At 37.6% G+C, this 19,863-nt stretch overlaps 2 protein-coding genes and 2 long non-coding RNA genes across 5 annotated transcripts; 1 reads left to right on the plus strand and 3 right to left on the minus strand.

Moving 5' to 3' along the window:
* The first annotated feature begins 4,100 nt into the window (after positions 1–4,100).
* On the plus strand, positions 4,101–5,030 carry LOC136259228 (protein adenylyltransferase FICD-like). The gene has a single exon (XM_066052715.1). The coding sequence runs from the start codon at positions 4,101–4,103 to the stop codon at positions 5,028–5,030; it is 930 nt and encodes a 309-aa protein (XP_065908787.1).
* Positions 5,031–6,462: 1,432 nt separating this feature from the next.
* Positions 6,463–7,191, minus strand: LOC136258622 (uncharacterized). Its single transcript, XR_010702888.1, has 2 exons — positions 6,960–7,191; positions 6,463–6,828 (listed from the first exon to the last, which is right to left on the minus strand). It is a non-coding gene; the product is annotated as an uncharacterized lncRNA (long non-coding RNA).
* Positions 7,192–9,588: 2,397 nt separating this feature from the next.
* LOC136259146 (uncharacterized) lies at positions 9,589–11,259 on the minus strand. Its single transcript, XR_010703226.1, has 3 exons — positions 11,205–11,259; positions 11,046–11,132; positions 9,589–9,783 (listed from the first exon to the last, which is right to left on the minus strand). It is a non-coding gene; the product is annotated as an uncharacterized lncRNA (long non-coding RNA).
* Positions 11,254–16,701, minus strand: LOC136259145 (uncharacterized). 2 transcript variants are annotated; one of them, XM_066052581.1, is made up of 6 exons: positions 16,571–16,701; positions 14,766–14,885; positions 14,644–14,703; positions 14,439–14,547; positions 11,429–11,486; positions 11,254–11,368 (listed from the first exon to the last, which is right to left on the minus strand). In XM_066052581.1, exons 1-6 carry the CDS (start codon positions 16,688–16,690, stop codon positions 11,275–11,277), a joined length of 561 nt encoding a protein of 186 aa, XP_065908653.1. In that variant the 5' UTR covers positions 16,691–16,701; the 3' UTR covers positions 11,254–11,274. The 2 variants fall into 2 exon arrangements, with proteins under 2 accessions (XP_065908653.1, XP_065908655.1); XM_066052583.1 differs by lacking the exon at positions 11,254–11,368 and having other exon boundaries at positions 11,447–11,569.
* Positions 16,702–19,863: the final 3,162 nt, after the last annotated feature.

Genomic DNA, 19,863 nt, shown 5'->3' on the forward strand with positions numbered 1-19,863 from the left:
CTGGTTTTGGGGCCTTGTAAAGCTTGGCTGTTTTTGTGTGGTATAAACTACTATAATATAACAGTCACTTAACAGTAGTGGAAACCCCTTTTCAAAATTCCTGCGTATGCCCCTGTATAGATAGTCTTCTTTAACTTTAATATATATACACAATTAGTAGGATACAGTAATGGCAGATTACAGTAAGATTTGTTTGCATAAAAGTATTCTGCGAGTTCAAAGGAGCTGATCCAGGAGCTGGCAAGGAGAGGGACACACCCAGGGCAAGATGAAGAGGTTAGGGAGAAAGTTTATAATATTGTTAATTTTATTGCGAAGTTAATGTCAAATGGGGTGTGTATATTACTAGTATTTTAAAAAAATTGTAAACTTAAAAATGAAGTAGGGGTCTATGCAATAAAAAGTAGTGAAACAAGAGATGAATGATGGCATTACAGCATAGCTCAGTGGGAAAGTCCCTACTTTGGCATTGAAAATAATTGTTATAGCTAATGTGCCAAAATAGGGACTTTCCAACTGACCTATGCTGTAACACCATCATTCATTTCTGTTATGGTATCTTGAGCGAAGTAAGGATTTAGCTAACACTTCTTATTGTTTTACTGTGATTTAATATCGTACACTACTCCAGTTTGTTTCAGTACTTTTTACTGATGTGCTATGGTCCCTACTCTAGTTGAAAATTCTGTGTGTGCTTGTCTGTGTAGTTTCATACTGTCCACAGTTAGGTCTGTTTATTCCATTATAGCTTGTTGCATGCAAGTCCCAAAGTATGGCAAGCGTTGTGGGTAGTATTCACTGTCTTTGGCACTGTTTACACAGAAATTACAACCTCAATCTGCCTACAGACTCACTTAACAAAGGAAATGATCTTAACATTTTTCTTTAGTCTAAAATAAATTTTATAATTTCTTTCACTCAGTCAGTGCTGGGGATAATGCATTATGTAACACATTACATAATAATTATTACTTTTGTGGTAAGTAATATAACAAAATACACTATAAAAACTGGTAATATAACTCAAGCTACTTTACTTACAAATGTAACGCGTTACCTAACTGTAACGAGTCTAATATTAAGTATATTATTACTACAAGTAGCAAAGTTACTAATCTCGTTAGTATATCCACTGAGTAACGTCTAGCCATAATGAAGTAACGAAAGCCTATTGAATGAAGTTCAGTTGCAAGCAATATGTAATATGTAACGGGTTACTTTTAAAAAGTAATTGCCCCAACACTACTCACAGTAGTAATGTTAACCATTTCATCCAGTGATCCAGAATAAGACCTGGTCTCAGTCTGAGTTGAGGAACTTCATAAACAGCTTGATTAGCTCTACACCCACTACTTTAAAACACAAACAGCATATTCTCCAACATATCACTCACAGTCAATGGTATTCTGCTATCATCCAATATATATCAGCCCAGTAATATCCACCCCATAGGTCACTATTGTCAACAATCTAGAACGGTAAAATATATTCCTTTGGTAGAGGAATTGTGATTGTAAATTAAGTGAAATTTTAAGCAATCACAAGATGTGCATTATAGCTTGTGAATGTGATGCACGGGATTCTGATGAATTTATAAGCGTTATCATAACAATTACAAGTGTTAAAACAAGGAGATGATCATATGACGTGAAAATGCATGTTGCACCTAATTTTGCTCATAGGTATATAATTAACAATAAATCAACATGGCTAAAAGTAGGGATTAATTTGGCACATCAGGTGACAATCTTATGGAATGCCGTTGTGGACAAAAATCCATTTTTAAGTATGTACTATATAAATAAACGCATGTATCATTTTGTGTATGCTTGCATGCCTTTCGCATATTTATACATATAGGCATTTCAACTTTCAACACTCAAATAGTCATTTCACCACTTCAACTTTAACTTCATATCTCTCAAACAATCATTTCACCACTTCAACCTTTGCTTCATATTCTCTCAAACAGTCATTTCACCACTTCAACTATTGCTTCATATTCACACTTCAAAACTCAAACAGTCATTTCACCACTTCAACTATTGCTTCATATTCACACTTCAACTCTCAAACAGTCATTTCAGCACTTCAACTCTTGCGTCATTTTCACACTTCAACTCTCAATTGTTCTCATCAATTCTCCTCAGTGGAAATTCTGTAACCTCACATACAAGGGACATATCACAATTTAAAGGTTGTTGTATGGCTGCAATATAAAGGTTGAGTCTGGAGATTCAGAGCAGGAATCTTGCAATTTTATTTGAAACAGGCTTAATTACAATCAACTTTCAAGTAATGCACCAATCAATGTCATGCCCCACCCCTGGGGAGGGTGTAGGAATACAGGGGATGAGTGTCTGCCATGAAAAACAATTGGCTGTCAAATCCCCACTATGTCCTCACCATTTTGTATAGGAGGGTAACTAGCTAGACGCATATATTCAATGCAAGTGACATGAATAGCCATTTATGGTATGTGAGCATAGAGCTGGATAACTGTCAATTGCCCCAGGAATGTAGACAAGAATCGACAAACACATATGGGGATGCCCAGGGGGGTAGGGATGGGACATGACATTGATAGGTGCATAACACCTCCCCATAGATTTTTCAATGCTTATTTTTGCCAATATTAGACATTGCATGTGAGGATCAAAGTGCCAAAGTATGCTGTTTTTTTTTTTCCATACAGTATCAGTTGGCTGTATTACTGTACTCTATGAGTCATCGTACAGAAGAGTTATGCGGATAGCCAATATAGTCTCTAACAGCTGTGTCTCAGTTTTTTTTCTAAACCAATGTACATGGTATGAGTGTGAGAGCAACAGCTATGCTGACAGTAGTTCCTTTAAAAATTTTTGATGGTGTTCCATCTGGACCAGATGATTTGTTTGGATCTAATTCTTGCAGTAGTTGAAGTACAGGTACACCTCTGGTTGTAATATTCATCAGTGAGATATTGGGAATGGACTGCAGATCATGACTCAAAGATGGCCCCCAAACAGACACCGCATAGCCATAGATCCTTCACTGTTAAAAATAGGGTGTAATCCAATCACCTTTTGGGGGAGTTCTAACTGCTGTTTAAATTAAACTCCTTTGAAGGGAGTTGTAGTACTCCCCAGGGGTGCTCTATGAGCAACTAAAAGGTGTTACAAGGGCATTGCAACACTCCCTAAGGGTGTTCTAGAATAGCTATAAAGGTGTTCTAGTGCTCTCCATGGTGGCATTTTGTTGAAAAGAAATGTAGGCTTGCTATAGCATTCCAGTAACCTTCATGTTGATTTCAATTTATACTCAATGACTACCAACAACAAAGCACATTAGCAGTACGCAATAATATATTTGCAACACCTTATACTTACCACATAGTTGTTTCCAAGTCACTCTTATAGAAGTTAGCAAACTGTACTTATAACCTAATTTTCAATAGAAGCATCCAATTGTGGGTTTCAATATACCTAGGTGTAGGCAAACACCCTTACAGTGGCTTAGCTATTATTGGGGAGTAAAATGACATTTGTGGTGTTCAACAACACCCCAAGTGCTACAATACTCCCCTAGGGTGTTGTAAATACCATGGGTGTACATGAACACCTTTACGATGGGTGTACCTGTAACACCTTGTTTTAACAGTGTTTACACCCCCTATGGCATAGCTTAGGTGAGGCAGTACAAAAGAAGTTTCAGAACAGCAACAAGTAGATTCCTCTGATGGCAACCAATATAAGTAAATATTAAGCCATTTTCTTGCAAAGAGTTGAAATATGATAAGTCCTCCAAAAGCCGGGTCATTGTCAATTACGTACAACACCCAAGTAGCTACTTCTGAGTAACAACCTGTGTTAGAGGGGAACCATCCTGGTGAACCTCAATAGATCTTCGAGACAGAGCACATCACAGATCACATTTGACAAAACTCATTCTACTAGTGTCCCTGACCCCAAACATAAAACAATCCCGTATAAGTAGGAATTAGCGCGGGCCCTAACATGACAGACAGACAGACACGCATTTTGAATTTTACTGATATGCAAGGCAAGGTTAATTGTTTCTTTTTGCACTCGTTTTTGCTATCGCTATAAATAAGCGCTATAATGGAGTATATTGGAAGCGTAAAGTTTGATTTAGTGGACCTTGAAAGTTGGACAACGGCATCTTCCACGAATGGTCACATGGGTCGGCCTAGTATTTCACAACTGGTAGAAGAAATAGTTGCGTTCAAGAAAAGGTATGACGACCTTTCTCCCTACGCTCGCTCTCAATTCCGTTCAGTGCTTGATGAAATGACTGTCGAGTTTGTTTATAAGACAAACATAGGTGAATCAGTTGGGATAGTATCTGAAGACGGTACTAGAGAGGTGATAAGCGACTACCGTAACCATGGTGTCAACCAAGTGAAGGAAAATAATGAAAGAACAGAGACTGTTAATGTTTACAGGGCACTTGAGTATGTCAGTGAACTGCGCGAAGAAATGGAAAAGACAGGAAAAGTAACTGTTCAGCAGATCTGTGAAATTCATCGTGTGTTGATGCACGGACTGAGAGAAGATGCTGGTGAGATACGTAAACACGATGTGTACACGTTAAGCGGTAAGGGAAGGGAAGTCCACTTCTATCCGGAGTCTGTTATTGCCGAACAAATATTCTATGCCTGTGTGGATCACCACTGTATTCAAATGTCACAATTCACTAGCGGCACTTTGTCTGCTAAAACTATTGAGTTTATTTTTAAGCGTGCTGCACGCTTGTTGTTTGACTTTGTTGATGCACACCCATTTGGTGATGGCAATGGACGAACATGTCGACTGCTAGCAAATTATGTTATATCACTGATTACACCCTTTCCTGTAGCACCAAGTTATGGACAAGGAGAGGAAATTAAGAACAATTATCTAAAAGCCATTATAGAGTGTAGGGATCACAGAGATAAGGGTCCTGGTGCTTTGGCTTCTATGCTTATTGAAGACACTTGGAGAGGTTGGAAGAGGCTGTTTGAAAGTATTGACCACAATATAAGGGACTAAATACTCTGTTGCATCAATGTTACTGGTATATGCATATAAATAATATGTATCAGAACTTCTATGTTTAGCATTTTTTTGATGTAGAGCTGCTGTTTATGTTTATGCAAGTGAAAGTTGCCAACTTCATCTGCAGCAGAAATATGTCTAGTCATAGTGCTTAGGTCATCATGGTGGTAGTTATTGCTTACATTCAACAATGTCATAGAGATGCCTTACTTGTCCTGTTGATATCTAAAAAGGAAATTGGTCACAGTGGTAGTTAGCAGATTCTGAAAGTATGTAGTCAAACTAAGGTATCTGATTACCTCATTGAGGCTTGTATAGAACTTTAAGCCATTGTGTGGGTGATATGTAAATGCAGCACTTGTCATTTACCATGCATGACCAGAAGTTTCAAAGGTTAATAATGTGAGATCTAACTAATGGAGCCAGGGGCATACACAGGAGTTTTGAAAAGGGGTTTCCACTTTAGTTAAGTGACTGTTATATTACAGTAGTTTATAGTTTATATTGCCTGACTGCTTTATTAGAACAACTCGATCTGTTCATCAAATCATAAGCTATAAGTGTTACCAAGAGTAAATAATGGAAGAGAGAGTATCCAACTGCCATATACTGCATCAAAAATGAGCACAGTCAAGTAGAGAAGCCATCCTGTAGTGCTTTCAAAGGCAGTGTTGAATGAAGTAATAAACACCTTCTAGTTCAGACTGTTTGACTTCAAATCATGCCTGGACACTTCAAACAGTCTGAGCTAGAAGGTGTTTATTACTTCATTCAACACTGCCTTTGAAAGCACTACAGGATGGCTTCTCTACTTGACGTGCTCATTTTTGATGCAGTATATGGCAGTTGGATACTACTGTGTGAGAAATTATTGTTTAACTAAGATAAAAGTTTACAGTGTGTCCTGTTCCATGATAGATTCCAGGAAACCTGAAGTTTCAATTTCTTAATGTTTTAAGTAGTGTGCGTAAAATCCAAAGTGGTTTCCTAAGACCCCCTTGGTACGCCCCTGAATGGAGCATATGTAGCCTATTGGAGTATCAGTACGGTAGTACTGTTTGTTAAGGATCATGATAGTTTAGGCTTTTCTTGCCATATTTAATAAATACATCCACATGTATGCTAAGATGCAAGGTATGTAACTTCACCGTAAATTCTGAAATGTAGTATCCCCCTTATACAGACATATAAAAGCATACAGTGATGTGTAGTGCATCTCAACCCAAGTTAAACATTTTCTATGGCCACGCAATAGTGTGGAAAAGTACATAGTACTACTTATGGATCTTTTGTGCAGTTTGGTAGGATTTGTACATGCACTTCACTAGTACTTTTCTATCTATAGTCTCATGTGGAAATATTTGAGTAGGCACTGTATATTATATGCTATGAAGAAAAGTGGCCAGGCCACCCGAACTAAACAGGCTTCAACAAATGTAGTTATTATGTTTCTATATACATAGCCCAATTGTCACTATCATTTCACATGTAAAATCTGCAAATACAGTTTTAATTACTATTATTCTTTTTTTCACAAGCTTAAGGGTGTCAGGATTATATTATGGCACATTACATTGGTCAAGTCTTTCTCTATTCTGGATTCCTTATTCTTGCACACAACAACATTAGGCACAACAGGTGAGAGCAGATTTCTTCAAGATGATAAAGCAGACTGTTCCATCCTCTTAAAGCACCTTCAACCAACATGACAGCCAGAGTGCTCGGACCATTGTCTCTGTTGTTTCTGCATTCAGCTATAGCATTATAATAGTTGTCCCTTCCTTCTGTGCCACTGTACAAGGAAATAGGAATGTATGTAATCAGAGACAGCACATAGTTTGCAAGCTGGCGACACATCTGTCCAATTTTAATAAGCTCGATTGTATTGGTGAAAATGCAGTTGTAAACACTCAAGAAACTTACATGGAGTCGGAGCCACACCCACCATTCAGGAATATGTTTTGCTGCCTGCGTGGTATGTAGAGCCACACCCACTTTTTGGAATTGTATCAGCTGTGCTCTGTGGGCATGCATGGCATCACCAGATCTGTGTTGCTACTTGACATGTAAACTTACGTGGAGCCACACCCACTTGATAATACGTACCTGGAGCCACGCCCACTTGAGAATACGTAGCTACTTACTTCTTGCAGACAATCCTTTCTATAGTGCTAAAGAAATGTGGGGCTGACTAGTGGACTTTTAATCTAGTCTTGGGGCACGCCTCTATTTTAATTAAACCGGGTCCCATCCGGATTACTATTCAGGTCAGTGGGTCAAACGGATCAACAGTACTGACCCACTTACAACGCTGATGTGAGTGTTATGTTGGTCTATGGACGATTCAAAAAGTTTTTAAGCAGTTGAACACTCTGGGTATTTATACCCTACACCTTTCCATTCAGTAGAAGCATCACATTTTTGTATTTCACCTGGATACACTGCACCTTGTATATCCAATGCACATCACAATCCAACCCAATTAGCTAACTGTCAACTTACCAGTATTTTCCATGTACTTGTGTAACTCAAATTGAAAATCGTGGAGGGCTCTGTAAATGCTCACCGTGACTTGTTTCTTATATCTTGTTTCTTTAGATCAGCCACGTTACTTGAAACTGTCTAATATTTAGCAAGTAATCCTCCTACACACCTTGAATTCCATCCATTGTTTGCATCCCGACAGACTCATCCACATTCACATTGAACATGAATTTTGTCACCATTAATTGATGAAACTTTTTGTAAAAAATTTTTTGCTGCCTCAGACAGAGTCTGATACTTATTGTACAAGTCGTGAAATCTACTTGGAGTGGCCTAGCTAGTTTGTATAGATTTAAACTAGAGGTGTGCTACTGTCTAGATATATCCGATTATCAAGTTATTGAGATAAGGATGAAAGATGTATTTATCTAGACAATAGTAAACTTCCGTAAATTACTTGTATACCAAAGAATATCTGATGGTGTAGACACCTCCTGGGGGCTCCAACTCTTTTACCACTTGGAAACATTGTTAAAACTAACATTTTTCACTTTTTTGTACTCTTTAATTGCAATTTGCTCACTTTACTGGTTAAAATGTTGATAATTAACTACAACAAATAATTGTTTCAATTATCAAGATATGTAAGATAATCAAGGTAAGTATAAAAGAAATATCAAGATATCTCTAATTTAAACTAGAAATTTTCATTTTGTAAGGTAGAAGGGCAATGATGATTTAGGTATGGAGGTCCCTGGTTTGAGCTTGAACAACTTATTTGTCAACAATTTTGCACTTCTTTTACACTCTTCTATTAAAGTATTTTGACCCATGATTTACAGTAGGCTTTTCATTGTAACTCTGCAACTCTCACTGTGGTTTCCTTTAAACCACTATACGTTTGAACTACAATCGTTAACCTACACAGAGATTGATTTTCAGGCGTTTGAGTTTACCCTGCAGGCATGACAAAGAATCGGCCTTTTTAATGCAATTATATAATGGTTTGAGAGTTTGGATTTCATGAAAAAAGCAATAATTTTTTTTAAATTTGGAATGTGAGGTACTGATGGGGGCTAGCAGCTATATTGCAAAATCGTGTGCTTTTGAGAAGGGACTGTAGAGTTATGCTGCATTCTTGAAAAAATGCATTTTCTTTTTTCCGGTCAATGTACCCATGGTGTGACATGCCGGCTTCCTTGGCTATACAAAACACTACCATGTGTCACTGTACCACTAGAATTAATGAATGCTCTATAATATATTACCAATGGAAGAGGGAGTATCCAACTGCCATATACTGCATGCAACTGAAGAGTTCATAATAAAAATATTGTGGGAGAGTGTCTAACTAGGACACTTTCAGGCAAAATCACTGTGCATTTCCATACCTGGTAGAACAAAAGCTTTAAATAACACTTTTATTGATGATAGAGAACTGTTGATAGGTGTTGATAGGTGCTAAATAAGTTAAAGCCTTTGTTCAACCAGGTATGGATACCCTCTAAGATACACAGTGATTTTGTATAGGCAGTTAGACACTCTCCCTCACTATTTTTATTATGAACTCTTGCTGCATGCATCAAAAATGAGCAGTCAAGTAGAGAAGCCATCTTGTAGCCCTGTCAAAGTAAACACCTACTAGCTCAGACTGTGTTCCCACATGTCTGGGCAGCCTTGAGCTAGCAGGTGTTTGTTACTTCATTTAACTGTTTAACAATTACTTTTACAGTACTACAGGATGGCTTATGTACTTGACATGCTCATTTTTGATGTAGTAATGTATATGGCAGTTGGATACTCTCTCTTCCATTATTTACTCTTGATATTACAGTATCTTATAAATTAAATTGTTCTTTTGAATTTTAGATATACCTGGGTAAGCCAGTGCCCTTTCTAAATCTAAAGCCACATCATCTCTTTGAGTAATACCACACACATTAATCCATGACCTTAAAGAGTAAAACTTGAAGGCAGAAGGGTCCTTCACCCTCAATACCTCATTCTGGACATGAAATTCTCAAGTTAAATATAATATGATTACCCACTACTTCGCGTGCAAATTAAATGAACTATATAAGTCATTTCATAACACAAAAATAATGTTATCAAACTTTTTTGAATGTCTAATATTTCATATATAAAGAGTCCACAGCTTCGCTTCAATGTTCACCTAATGATCAACAGACTGTGGCCATTTTTGTAGTCTTCCTTTCTCCCACAAATTGGCAATGGAATAAGCTGATGCTTTCACATCATAGTGCTTCACATATATAAATACAAAAACATAAACAGTTAAATTTCTTACATAACATAATCAGGGGTGGGGAGACACCTTTTTAAGGAGGGGCTTGGGTGTAGCTAGGCGATGACATTTCTTAGCACGCAAACAACCTAGGGGGTCTAGGAGCATGCCCCATTCCTCCAAGAAATGTTTGAATATTAGACCCCTCTGATATTAATATTAGTTGACTGCTCTATTAGGATATCTCAATCTTGAGGCATTTGTATTAGTATCCAGTTGACCTATGTAGGGGTCTGGGGGCATTCCCTTCTTGCCTTCAGGAAGTTTTTGAGAATCAGATCCTCAAAATTGAATCTGGGAGTGATTTCAGCAGTTACCACTAATATTAAGTGTTGACTGCTATATTAGGGTAGGCAGAATCCAATTGTTTCCTTGGAATTGCAGTTATAGGATGTAATACAATCAGTCCAATTATTCAATGGCAGCTAAAAATAATTTTAGAGGCCCTCCATAATGCCTTTGGCATGAACCACAGCCCCTCCCCCTTCTCCACTGCCCCTGAACATAATGTGTATTTTCTGGCGGTTGAACGCAGTGAATTAGACAGAAAATAAGCTCCCACAGGAATACGTAATGTAGTTGCGTCACGTGGGGACGTGACGCAGCAGGGTGGGTATATAAAGATGGGATAGTGTGCACTAATTCAATCTATGCCACGTTTTCAGTACAGGTTGGCTCCCACCCACCCACCCTAATTTCCTTAGCTGTGTTTAGATGAGTTGTTACAATGAAGTGGATTGGATGCTGGACTCTTCTGACATTTTGCATACACTGAACATCTGTATCATTTTGCACACATGCAGAGTGGAGCATTTTTGGGTTTTTCCCTGTTGGTAAAAAAAAGAAAAAAAAAAAAAAGAAGCCATCAGGTTTTTTCTAGGGCCGCTTGGGCTGAGCAGTCCTGAATTTTTTTGTTAAGTTTATTATTATTATGCTAGCCCCCACTCTGCCACTCAAGTTATCGTGCATACTGTGAATTTTACTGTTAGTGTATGGTGTCGTGCGTTTTGGTGTCGTGTGTGTTTTAGTAGTATCAATAGCCAACTGCTTTGGTGGCACAACCAACTAGTAGTATCAATAGCCAACTGCTTTGGTGGCACAACCCCATTGGATGAGAGTTTATATGCATGTGTATTGAGGTGTATGGGTAATCAGGGTATGATGTGGGAGGCAATTCTATTGTACACATTCACTCCACATTAATGAGTATTAAATTTCACCTGATATCCATTTCCTAATAAAAGAGCAATCGGAACATTGTGGCGGTGCATACAGTCAAATACAATGTAATCTCTTTCAATAACTCCCTAGTACACATACACACACACACAGACACAGTACATACACAAAGTAGTATCAAGATTGTAGCTACTACATACTTTGATGGACAAGTTGATTGATGTATAAATATTATTGCAAAGAACAGAGGTGCCTAAGTAAATGTTTATATCAAACATTACAAATACAGTGTAGAACTACACCTGCTAAGTAGATGCATAGTGATGGTTGGAATCCTGGCTTTTCAAAACACTCCTCAATTACTCTAATATTATCAAGTGATTTAAAAGTAATTACACAAACGACAAGCTAGGAAAGACCTTACTTTTCCAAAAATGTCAGATAGTTATCCTTGGAGACTATTTGATGACCATGGTAGCTCACTATCAAAGTACAGCACTCCAAATTACATCAATAATGAAACTAATGACCAAGGAAACTCTAATATCAGTTGTGTGATGAACTGCTAAAGCAGGATGTATGAAGATGCATGCAAAATTTTTTTGTAGCTAGAATTTAGTATTGTAGTATATAGAATAGTATCTCTAACATGCATAATGGAAAGTGAAAAGAGCAAAAGAAAGAGCTAAAACTAATAAAACATACTTTTATTAAACCTTTTAAAAATCTAAATATTACTGTAACAGAACAGTCAGCTACTACCAGTGTAAGAAAATTAGAAATTTCAGTTTAGTATATAGGGATCATATAAAATAAAAGCAATGAAACGAGGTAGGCTATATACACTATGTAGTCTTTCAGTATAACTAACATTCAGTCAAACACCTGCCTCAAATATTATTTACTGAAATGTGAAGTCAATGAAATGCAACGGACATTTCAATTCTGACAGAAAAAGAAGCACTTCTTCAACAATTCAGTCACTATGGACATTATAACTGAACACAGGCCCTCACTGTCAATTACTAGAATGCGAAGTGCAAATTCTATTTCAGTTTTGGTTATGTTTCACCTGTTATACAGCATTAAAAACAAAGAATAGCACAAGAAGTGTCTCTGCAATCAATCCAGTCATGCTACAGAACATAAAGCACTGAAGCCATGCCATGTATTACCATCAATCCACACCAATGCCTTAGTGGATAAAGAAATGGGACACAAAGGATGACAAATTAAGGCAAGTCCACAAAGCATCATACAGTAGGGAGCACAAAGGAGTAGGCGTAGCCCACAAAATAACATCACCCAAAACCAACCTCAGTTTTCCCAGACAACGATGAGGCAATATTGGTTAGGTAAAACTAAGCCCAAACAAGCTTTCAGATCAACCCGAAATGCTTTCAACAAGTTGCTACAGAATTACTTAAAAATTTATTTAATTGAATTTTCTACTGACTGACCGATTCCTTCAGACAAGCATAATTCAATAACAGCTAAGGCTATGGGCTTGGTTTTTTCACTGTTCAACGTCACTTCGGCCTGAGAGGTGCCTTTTGGCATACCGCAGTACATACAATACATTCTTCATGGAATTACCAGTGTCCTCCTTTGTGTCCCATTCATCTTTACTGACAGCAAAAAGTGCTGATGTGAGCAAGTAATGGCTTCCCTTCATAATGGAAATCGTCCATAGTTTTCATAGTGGCTATTTTAATTGTGGAGGTGCTTTTCGAACTGTTCTTACTTCATACTGCTGTGTAATGGGTTGTACATAGCTGACAATGAAGCGTAATGGATACTTCATATTTCAGATGATAATTAATATAGCTGGGGTACGCAGTGCCATTTCAGATGTAGTATGCGTGGATTCACCAATCATAATATTTATTTACAAAAAAAGTCAACAAACAAACACACAAAAAATTTGGAATTTTCAACTAGAGTAGGGAGACTAGGGACCACAGCGCATCAATAAAAAGTACTGAAACAAGCTGGAGTAGTGCACGACGTTAAATCACAGTAAAACAATAAGAAGTGTGATATCCCTACTGTGCATTTCCGTTATGGTATCTTGAGCACAGTAGGGATATAACACTTCTTATTGTTTAACTTTTAAAAAAAAAAATATCGTGCACTACTCCAGCTTATTTCAGTACAGTGGATCCTCGCTTATCTGAACATCAGTTATCTGAACACCTTGATTATTTGAATGCCAAATGTGACTGTTCTATTAGAGTATTTTGTCATCAGTGTGCATTCTATTAGAGTAAATAATGAATAGTTGAACAAAGTTCTGTATATAAATCAACGGGCTTCAATTATCCAAACAATTTCACTCTTCTGAACACTTTTGGCTAACTATAAGAACAAAGTTGTTCGGATAACTGAGGATCCACTGTACTTTTTATCGATGTGCTATGGTCCCTACTCTAGTTGAAACTTCCGTGTACTTGTACATTGTAGCATCAGTCAGTCAGGCATAGATCTATACCTTTTCGTGTGCTTAGCTATATACAATAAAAGTACAATTCTTTATTGGTGCCTTAGGTCACTTATTGTTAATTACAGTGGTCCCTCGATTATCCAAACTCGTTGGGCCTGGGTGTGTTCAGATAATCAAAGCCCATTCATTTATATAGAGAGCCTTGCTCAATTACTCTAATAGAACACACACCTTATACATAAAATACTCTAACAGAGCAGTCATCACTACAGTTCGGAGTTCGGTTAATCAATGGCCGGATAATCGAGGGACCACTGTATATGTTTCAGTACTAAACAAATGTTGGCGGAGGCTAATTATTCATTACATGCAGTCTTACATGCACCTGACTGTTTTATTAGAGTTAGTTGAATGTTCTATAAGAATATCTTGATCATTTATTAATCGTTATCGAGAAAGGTTTGTTTTCAGCCTATCGAGCCTTTGGCTTTCTCTGTGCTAGCTATGTAAGCAAGTTCATTTATAGCTCCTATACAATTATTAAATATTGAGATGATGATGAGATGACCAAATGTAGGGGGTAACTGAGACATAGCAATGCGGGTAGGGGATCTGAGACATAAAATTAACAATAAGTGGCCTCAAATAACCATTCCAAAAATAGTTACTTTGTGCTGAATATATAGTAGACTTTAGCTATATAAAAATTTGCTTCCTCTACAATGTATCCTTGAGTAAAGTTAACAAGAAGGAAGGCTGTGCTCAGAGACCTCTAACTCCAGACACACCTAATCAGCTTCATATACATCTAAAGTTTCCTCTCTAAGCAACTATTAATGTGACCACTGTTATGCTGTAGCAAAAATTTGGTATCTCCCTTTGTGAAATCCTCTATTGATACAGTCCTACGTACTATCATAGTCCAAATAACTTCAACTTCTTTCAAACTTTACTTTCACACATGCATGCAGCTGTATAAAGTAAGACTCACCATAACTGTTGATAACAGTACAGTCATGCTCATCATCAGTGGGATCAGAATACAAATCAATGATGGTTACTGGACAGTCAATTTTCTTAACATGTTTGTAACAAGGCGACTGTAGTAAACAAACATAACTATTATAGTTAATACATTTACAGCCATACACACTCATCCTGTTTGGTAGAATACAATACTCTGTGTGCAGCTCTACCTGATAAGCATCCAAATTGATAATCAAAATCTGACTTGCATTTAACAACGTTGTTAATATCTGTATGTGATACAGGTTTTACAAACCACTATGCAAATTAGATGAGTTATTTTGATACTTACACTTAAGCACAACAGAACATCATCGTAGACAGCTAGCCCTCCACCAGCATTAGCAGTATGGTGACCAAACCCTCCACCAATATTGATGGCCCACCCTTGATCCATGGCCAGTTTGCAAGTCTGCAAGAATTATATGCAACAAATATGACAGTATAATAAATTACACACCACACACTAACACATACATATATACAAGTACACAGAAAAATTTGGAATTTTCAACTAGAGTAGGGACGATAACACATCGATAAAAAGTACTGAAACAAGCTGGAGTAGTGCACGATATTAAATCACAGCAAAACAATAAGAAGTGTTATATCCCTACTGTGCATTTTTATTATTGTATCTTGAGCACAGTAGGGATATAACACTTCTTATTGCCCTACTGTGATTTAATTTTTGTTTGTTAACTTTTTTTGCAATATCATTATTATTATGACTGGTGAACCTACGCATACCGCATCTGAAATGGTGCCGCATGCCCCAGCTATATCAATTATTGTCTGACTACTGAAGTATCCATTACACTTCGTTGTCAGCTATATTCAACCCGTTACACAGCATTTCAGATCTAGAACTGTTCGAAAAGCACCTCTGCAATCAAAACAGCCACTATGAAAAATACGGATGATTTCCCTTACAAAGGGAAACCATCACATGCTATCACCAAATCAATATTTTTCGCTGTCAGCAAAGATGAATGGGACACAAAGGAGGACACTGGCAAGTCCGTGAAGAATGCATTGTACGTGCCAAAAGTAGGGCTGCACCGATTCCACTTTTTACCGATACTTCAAACACCAAGTACTCAGCTGGGAAGTATCTGCAAGTACAAGTACTGATACCAAGTACCTTAAAGTAGCTACTTCATAGTGCACACATTTATTATATAGTGCATTTCATGGTATTCTTGTACACATTTTCAGTATGGTTCATGTTTATAATGAAGTAGCCAATCAAGATTCACAAAGAAGGAAGTCACTGAAATGCAAACCAGTTGATATTCCAGTATTCTTCTGGAGAAGTGTAGATAATACCATAATGGTGCTTACAAAAACACAAATATTCTAATACTAAAACAGTCACTTCTACCTGATTGCTCTATTAGAGTTTTTGACTGTTCTATTATTAGTATTAGAGTATATCGATCTTTTTTTCAGTAAACCGTTTTCACACATAGGTTTCAGTATAGATCAGTAATTTTGCTGGTAGTTAGCTACTAGTGTTATACTTGATGCTTTTAGGCCTCCACTGTGCTAGTAAAATAAGCAAGTACAACCGAACGTTATTTTATCCTTGCACGTGATAAGAATCAGTATCTACAACAATATAATGGCCGATTCTGATGCTTCATGAAAACAGCAGTATTGGCCCGATACTGATACCGATACTAGAATCGGTGCAGCCCTAACCAAAAAGCATCTCTCAGGCCAAAGTGACATCGAACAATGAAAAAATCAAGCTTGTAGCCTTAGCTGTTATTGAGTTACACTTATCTGAAGGCATCAGTCAGTCAGGCAGTAAGTAGAAAACTCCATTAAATAAACTATTTTTGAAATTCTGTAGCAACTTGTTGAAAGCATTTCGGGTCGATCTGAAAGCTTGTTTGTACTTAGTTTTACCTAAACAGTGCCGTCAGGGAAAATTGAGGCAGGTTTTTGGGTGATGATATTTCGTGGACCATGCCTACTCCTTTGTGGTCCCTACTATACAGTACGATATGATACACACATATTCCTACACACAGACAATGTACATGTACACACTTAAGTCTTTCAACAACAAACATTTACATAAATATTCACCACTAATGAACCCATCATTTGAACTCTTAGTGAGTGTAAAAATAAAGCATCGAACTTAGTCCAGGAAGGTTGAGAGGACTGTGTGTAAAGATCACAATTCATCATCTTGACTACTCCCATCACATCACACTGTAAAGTAAGGCACTGCTATATACACATTTACTCTGTAGCTGGACAAATGTGTGTGTATGCTAATAATGCTCGTTTGTATATTTCATTATGAACAACCTTTTAATGTATCAACATGTGACATAAAAGGCTCCTTGAAATAATTCATACATTAGGTGCTAACTGTGTTATGTAATAGGAAATTTGGCAGCTACAAACTTGTACAATTTTTATTTTGAGAACATTTTGTCACGAAAAGACTTGACGAATTTGTATACAAAATATTAATGGAGGCCGGTATATAGGATGATGAAGAAGATTTGATAGAAAAAACAGCCAACGATACTGGCTTAAAAGAAAATACATCTACTCTAAGTTACAAGACCATTTAGCTATCCAAAACTATTGCTGTGCTGCATGGAACTCAGAAAATTAAGGGTATTTGACACATAAGTTTTGGACCTTAAGCTTCTTATGTGCTAAATATACATTAAATTGTGTGCATGTATATACCTTTCTTATAGGTATGGACTCTGCCTCTACAATATCAAAAACAGTAGACACATCAACAGCATGCCATTTTGTGCATGTGAACCCTGGGGCTAATTTAGCAAGTTTCTCTGTTAAGAAAAAGTAACACAAATCGGTAAGTGACACAATCCTATGCATAAGTAGGAACACAAAGCATACTGGCAACTGAGAACATCACATGAGACCAAAAAAGGTAAAACAAATCAATAAGTGATGCAATTCTATGCATAAGCAGGAACACAAAGCATACTGGCAACTGAGGACATCACACGAGATGGTTTATCCCAAAGAATTGAATAGTTTTGTAGCCTCATTCTTAGCGGCAGCTTCACATCATATCTCTTGCTATACAAAATAGGTAGTCTAAGGGCACTGCATTTTACTTTAAGTACCTGAAATAAACAACATATATAAACACGTACTTTCCTATAGTGTGTATTACAAACTTTTGGAAGCTTATGCCATCTTGTTAACAGTGCAGTGTCAACCACTCCTCGTTGTGGTGCTTTTTCAACTTGTATTTTAACACTGGGCAAGGCTCTTAGTTTTGTTAGTACTGCTCGTTTCATTCGTTGAATCCTTGTTGGTGAACCAGCTGGAGACAAGCTTGCACTAGGTGACAATGGTGGTGACTTTGTAGGTAATGCCACACGTTTCATAGTGGGAAATGGTGGTAGACTTGTGTGCCTGTGGTTTTCCCTTTGTGGCATGTCTTCTGGCATGTCAAGAGGGAAAATCTCATCTGGATTATGTACTTTCGGTAGAAAGCTTGGTGTGAATGCTCGTGATGTTGATACATCTAGGAAGACATTTGGCAACTTATGGTATGGGGAAGTCTCAAGAACTGCTATATGTTCTTTCTCAGGGCTGAGTACTTTTGATCGGTGCCTTAGCGGCATCATTTTTATTGGTGATAACTGAAGAGAACTAGCAGTAAGCTTTTGTTTCCCTGGCGAAAATGATTTGCTGGTCATTCCTTTGATGTGAGGGAGATGCTCTTTCAATGCTTTCTGACTGCGAGGCAATGTTTTTAATGGTGATGCATCTAACGAGGCATTAGAAACTGGTGAAGACTGATTTGACTGCTCCTCAGGTCCTGTCAGCTCTTGCTTCATTGTACTAAGTTGCATGCAAGGGTTAAAGTCAGACTGTATGGCTTTCATCCTTGACTTAAGACCAGCATCATAAGCTGCTTTAGGAGATAACTGTTGCGGTGAAGGTGATTTTGCGGGTTTCACGCGTCGCACCATAATTTGGGGGTTGAGCTCTCTTAAGCCAGGATTGAATGACAAGTCGATAGGTCGCTCTTTGTCAGTGATGCCTATAGCGCATTTCTCCTTTTTGTGCTGGTTATCCTTGAAGCCTACACAACAAAGGGACATAATAAACTGGTGGAATTAGACAATAGCGCACAGTCGCGCTATGACAGCTGACCACTTACAAGAAAGCTCTCCAGATGATTCCAAATCAACGTTGTCTGGTTCAGTTGTAAGTATTGGTCGAGGAAGGAGTTGACTCTTAGGAGGTAGTCCTCTTTCAGCCATCTGAACACCGTCACAGTGTATTCCGATGCAGTCGCACGTGAAAGATGACGTAATTAATAAGTGTTGCCGGCAGCGCATGTGACAGCGGGCTCTGAAGAGCATAAGCGCGTCTAATTATGGCTTGGGTTGTAGGTCCAGGTGCCTAGTTAGGGAGCTTAAAGAATCCTCATGTGTGTAACATGAAATAGATGAGGGGAGCGTAGTCCTTAATAATGGCTCTGCAGAGCAGTCAAAACACTCTAATAGAATGCTCAAAGAGATCCGTAGCTAGCTAATAGAATAATGCCTTTAAAACAGGTAGCTAATGTGGTAGGAATATAAATAAACTTAAGAATTAATTTCATTGAGTTAGAATGTGAATATGCATTTTAGCTAGATGTCCATGCACTAACACCGTTGCCTATACATCTCATCATCATGTGATCACCCAATGCCTCCAACTGATTATTCCAAATCAGCATCATTTAATGCAAAATAAGGCTTATGCATGGTACCTTGACATGTGTCTGTTTTTATTAATTATTACAAACAGACCACTGAAAAAACTGAATATTATAATAGCTGTAAAACATTATTATCAACCAGCTTTCTACTTAACTACAGCAGCATCTAACCATGTCTAGCTCCAGTAGCTCTGTATAGAGATTTACTTGTTGACTTGGATTTATCACATGATCAGTTCTTCATTGCAAGATTTACTTAGAAAATGTTTTCTTCAACCTGATTTGAGTCTTTTGCAGTTTATACAATAAATATATATTTATAAGTTTGATGATTAACATGCAATAAATAGTTCATGATTTACAGCTTACTGGTACAGAACTAATGATCAGTATATAGAAAAGAAGGGACCCCGAACAGCATTGGCATACTCCAGTACTGGACTACTGGTCGGACCAGGGACTTATATAATAAGGGAAGCATGATGTGCAAAGTCCAGTTGATGTTCACTTAAAAATACTCACCCACTAATACCACTTGACAGCTCCAGGTTGAGAAAATATATATATATACTGCAAGTTGGTACCAGCAAAGTGACCAGTCTCACCTGAAGACAACAGATCTACATGGATTATACTAAAACACTCCAGTGACACAACCACAGAAATA

This window comes from Dysidea avara, chromosome 6 (genome assembly GCF_963678975.1).
Source record: "Dysidea avara chromosome 6, odDysAvar1.4, whole genome shotgun sequence".
Taxonomy (NCBI): Eukaryota; Metazoa; Porifera; class Demospongiae; order Dictyoceratida; family Dysideidae; genus Dysidea; species Dysidea avara.